This window comes from Montipora capricornis, chromosome 3, assembly GCF_036669925.1.
Source record: "Montipora capricornis isolate CH-2021 chromosome 3, ASM3666992v2, whole genome shotgun sequence".
Lineage (NCBI taxonomy): Eukaryota > Metazoa > Cnidaria > Anthozoa > Scleractinia > Acroporidae > Montipora > Montipora capricornis.
The window spans coordinates 60,854,507-60,859,506 of NC_090885.1; the positions used below are offsets into that span (position 1 = coordinate 60,854,507).

The 5,000-nt window shown below is 40.1% G+C and overlaps 1 protein-coding gene across 1 annotated transcript; it reads right to left on the minus strand.

Moving 5' to 3' along the window:
• Positions 1-1,617: 1,617 nt before the first annotated feature.
• LOC138041533 (uncharacterized) lies at positions 1,618-4,314 on the minus strand. Its single transcript, XM_068887273.1, has 2 exons — positions 2,893-4,314; positions 1,618-2,295 (listed from the first exon to the last, which is right to left on the minus strand). Exons 1-2 carry the CDS (start codon positions 3,097-3,099, stop codon positions 1,828-1,830), a joined length of 675 nt encoding a protein of 224 aa, XP_068743374.1. The 5' UTR covers positions 3,100-4,314; the 3' UTR covers positions 1,618-1,827.
• Positions 4,315-5,000: the final 686 nt, after the last annotated feature.

Consider the following 5,000-nt stretch of genomic DNA (forward strand, 5'->3'; position numbering starts at 1 on the left):
ATTATGAAATCTCCATTCAAAACAACAACCAGCTTCACCTAAATAATAATTATTGATAAATACAGGTGACTACAACTTACATGTAACAAAAATTGGTTCAGTTTTCATGGCAGAGGAATTTATGCAAACCCCAAGAAATTCATCTTAATTTTTTCCAGCCTCACTGGTGTGAAAACATTCCTTTGACATTTTAGTCTTCATGAAAAATTATGAGCTTGAATTTTGGTAGGCTATAGTTGCCTAGAAATGTTCTAAAACTACTGTACAGCATATACCTTGGTCACAGAATTGGCATTTGTCAAGATCTTTTTGAAGTTTTCCAAAGTCACAAATTCTGTATCCTGCCAAGGGCACTGTTGAAGTAGGTTCATGAAGATTAGTCTTGTTCTTTTGGCAATTGGCCTTGCTCCTGGTGATGTGGCTCTAAGACAGTAGTAATTCTTTAAATGTAGGTGAAACTTGCAGCTATTCTAGTATTGAATTATTGAATTCTGTGGTAAAATTACTTGGAAACAATTTCAGTTTTGCAACCTCCTCAGTACTGACCACATGGCTTTTACATGTGACAATGATACCCAACATCAATGGCATCCATAGTGAAGCTATTCACCTGGCTATCTGTTGGTTTCTCGTCTCTTCCAGTGCTTTTTTGTTTCGCTGGAGGTTCGGCATTTGTATCCTTACTCGCACGTAAGGAAAGCATTTTATCGGCGACTTTTCGCTTCCTCTCTAAACGACATTTTGTTAAAGCATGGCTCGGGTCGTTCTCCTTTCCGGCCGCATGTGCTACTTTGTGTTTGGACAAGCCAAAGACCAGAGCAGTTACAAGAGCAATTTGCCAAAAGGAAGGAAGTGAGCATGTACTTTTACAATTGTTTTGTTGTTCCGACAATATAGTGTGCCCGCTCATGTTACTCAAATCGGTGTTGTCAAGAAAACACAATTTTCCTGACGTTAGAATACTACGGTTTCTAAGCAGGAAGTTTTTTTCTACTCTCAATAAACTTGACGAACATTCTGCTCTCTTGAAAAGACTGAAACGGGAAATGATTTGAAAAATTTTTTTTACGACCGCCATGTTTATTGTTTTTGTTGGGTTTCCCCTTTAATACTCGCGTGTATTTTCCGCGCGTTGTGACGATATCTCGCTCGTGCGTGCGTGGATGATTCGGCAAAAAAAAAGCCGCGGAAAACTGTAGTAAGCCACCTTAATACAGATTTGACTGTATAAGGCGTTTGATTTTTTGCTCTTAGGGTTCCTCTTTCATTTAAGTTGTAACGAATTAGTTTCCCAAGTGAAAACTCAGCAAATAAAATTGTTCATTTTGAATTTGTTCTTTTTACTGCTATGTTAATTGCACAGTTTCGTGGCAACAATAGGATAAGAATTAATTTAAGATTCTTAACTTTCTTCTAATACTTCATAATTTGTTTTATTTAAATTACTAGTAATTGTCAGCTCCGCACAAAACAGGTCGATAAAAAACGAATTACGTGTTATTACTTCTAACGTCCCCCAGCTCAATTTGTAACTAATAGCAATTTAATCAGCCCTGGTTAATCGTTCACGGGCGCAATACATCTTATTCCAAAATGGCCACCATTTCGGCATTTTTTTGTTCGCTTGCAAATTAGCCCTTGTTGCCTAGTTCAATTCTTTTGAATTTTCAGCTTAAGAACGAGACAACAAGTAGGGCTAATTTGCAAAAATTATATTGCCCAAGATCATCTTGAAGATGCGACTAGATTGGACCTGGGGCAGAATAATTCATCCATACGTTGTAAAGAAAAAGGTAATAAAAACGAAAAATACGAGAAGGCTTAGCGTTACGGTACTGGAGTATCCACTGGAAAGTGCAGTTGTAAGGTCGCAAAAAAGTTACGCATGATGACATCCGGGCCACCTCCTCTCCATTGCCGCCACATTCTTTCGTCGAGAGAGACCTGAAGGTCTTCCTTACGCAGGCCTTTCCTCCTCTTTTGTCCAAGTTTAAGATTACTCCAGCTTGATTCTATTTCTTGAGTGTGGACACCTGTGCGTGGATCCACGAAATGACGAGCATGAACGACCACCCGATGTGCAACGACATTTGGTAGCGTATTTAATCTCCTATATGCTGCCCAGTCGTCAGTGTGAATCTCTGTCCCCGGGAGAATGCATCTCTGAATTAAGGGAAGAAGAGTGCCCGCGTCCCTTCTTTCAACAACTTGAAAATACCCTCTTGATGGTGTGTACTCTGTTGTCACGATTCCGAACACCCACGAGTCCTGCCTAGCTCTCCTCCCTCTATTGTACTGAAAAGGAAGCGAAAAAGAAATTTTTTGTTTGTTATCAGTACGCAGATACAAGTAGCACATCCTGTAAATGCTTCTATATATATATACAAGAGAAAATGAGGGGACAGAGAGGGAGGCTCAAGGCGTTGGCCGGGATATGTTATGTCCACGAAAGTTATTTTTAGACGAGCGGAAGTCTGTCTTCTGAGATGTCCGCATGCAGTCTTGCCTCGCTCTCAGGTTCTTAGTGAAAAGAGAAAATGATGGCGCACGTGGAAGGCTGATGAATATATATTTTCTTTCAAACATCGGACCGAGGTTGGCCTGCATGCGGACGTCTCGGAAGACTTCCACTCGTCTAAAAATAACTTTCGTGGACATGACATATCCCAAGGGCTGAACCGGGAGCCTCTTTCTCTGTCCCCTCATTTTCTCTTGATATATATATATATATATACAGAACAGTCAAGAGTTTGTCTCTTCGTCGCTTTTCCTTACGTACACTTAACCACAAATTCGCGTCGAGACATTGTATCCTGTGGATCCTCTTACTGGGAGTTCATCGTTAGGTCAACCAACCGTACACTGCTTATATATACATATATATATCCATACCTTTAGCTTGTGGTTGAATTTACTTTCATTGCACTTTACCACAGCACCAGGGCCACCAAACGGTATGAATGGCCTATTCTGCACGTCTACGGAACAAACATCTTGCAGCCGGCGACAGATCGCTGACACCACACTCTGGTTCAAGTTCAGAGCTTGTGCAATTCGTTTTTGGGGATCATCTTGCGTGAAGTAAAATATGACCTTCATTAATGATGACAGAGACACCTTCGGGAATTCCTGAAAGAAGCTATTGGCTCTCAGGCTTCTTCTTTTTCTGCAACCACTACATCTCCTTTTAGAAAACACAAAAAGAAGTTACAGCGTTTTTCCAATAGAATTCTGTACAAAACGAGATACGCATTAATGTGTCCTTTGAGAACAAGAACCTTTAAAATCAACGTCTTCCTCTTTGGTGTTTGTTAATTTTCAAAGAGCCCGAATTAGTAAGCATTACATGGTTTATTCATGGTTTTGATTCAAAGGTAACTGCAGAATACCTTGCCATTTTTAAGCTGCACCCCTGAAGAGGCTGGATACGCGGATACACAGTCCAAAAAACCACCCTTCCCCACTTATTACTGGGTTGCCAAACCCAGTCGGAATCTGTCTTTAATTTCGTGTTTTTTTATTTTTCGTTTTCTTTTTTTTTTTCTTTTTTTCCGTGTCGGTAAAAGTCCTGCCTGTCACTCCCCTGCTAAGTGGTGCCTTTGTGCATAGCCTTCTACGCGTATTTTCTTAGGATCGAGAGGGTAGTGGGAAATGCGTAGATTTCTCTGGTGGACACAGTAGAACGATTAACTTAACCGGCAATGGCGTCGAAAGTCATGTAACGCGAATGGCGTTTTAGTGGATCTTTGAACAAAACGTACCCCTATGAAGCTCAATAATGGCAAGTTGCACGATTGAGATCTTTGTGTTGAATTTGCACATTTCTTGTCAAACTTTATAACACTTGAAAGAAAAAGAAAACTAACAAAAACAAAACCTTGTATCTTGCCATCGTTTCACACAGATGCTCCACTGTTTCTCCGCCGCGGTATAAACTTCATCACGGCGCCTGCTGAATCCGATGTCACTTCGATTTTGCGCTTTCCTTTTGCGGCCAAAAGTACAGTAGCAAAATTGAACGTAGCAAAAATATCCCAAAATGTTTGTCGTTGATCGTAACTTTTTATATTCGGGGTTCAAAATTAATGTTGTTTTCATGTCGTAAACGTTGTTGCTGATGACAAAATATTTTATTCTCGATTGACCATCCTGAAACCTTCCTTCTGCTGTTCCTAAAAGCTGTGTATCAATATTTATTCACTTTTGCTTCAATATTTGTTTTGAATGAAGCAAGCTAACAAAATCTGTACCTTGCTTAGTTCGCATTTTTGGGCGTTAAAATATAACTTTCGGTCCTTTGCTTCTGTTACGGAGTGGTATAATTTTTAGGTCACCCATCCAAATACTAACCCCGCCGGATAGGGATTGACTTCAATGAACTTTTGTAAAATACAAGGCTGTCAGACGCTCAGAGTGCACGCTTAAACTTGTGGTAAAAGAAGTTGTGAGGGAACTTGGAAATAATCAACATTTCAGCGTAGAAGCCAATGTTATTTTCCTCAATCTTTCAGGGTTTGGTACTTTGCGAGTAACCACATGTCTTCTCAGGGGGCTATTTACCTAAGACTTTAACCATGGCACTACAATGATAGACAATACCAAAACAATATCATGCACTGTTAGAGCTACATATTACACAAGGGCAACTTGAATCTCCTGGAAGACAACACACAGCTCAGTTGACATTATGAAATAAATCGCTGTGTTACTTCACTAACACACGTAAGCAATGCGTGTCAATTTTTTCTAAAGAGGACAGGAATTTCTTCTTTCTGACAAATGATTAATTAATAGGCCGGTAGCCAGGTTTTTTATCCTCAGAAAAGAATCTGTTTCGTCATACGAACGTGTGAGGACCTGTGAGCCAAAGGGCCTCTGCTGGTATGACTTCTGGGTGACCCCTTAAATGGTCTTAATGCTTAGGTCTAATGACTGAAACGAGCGCTTAGGTTTAATCAGTAAACGAGTGCTATATTCTTCACACGATCTCGTAAGAGTTA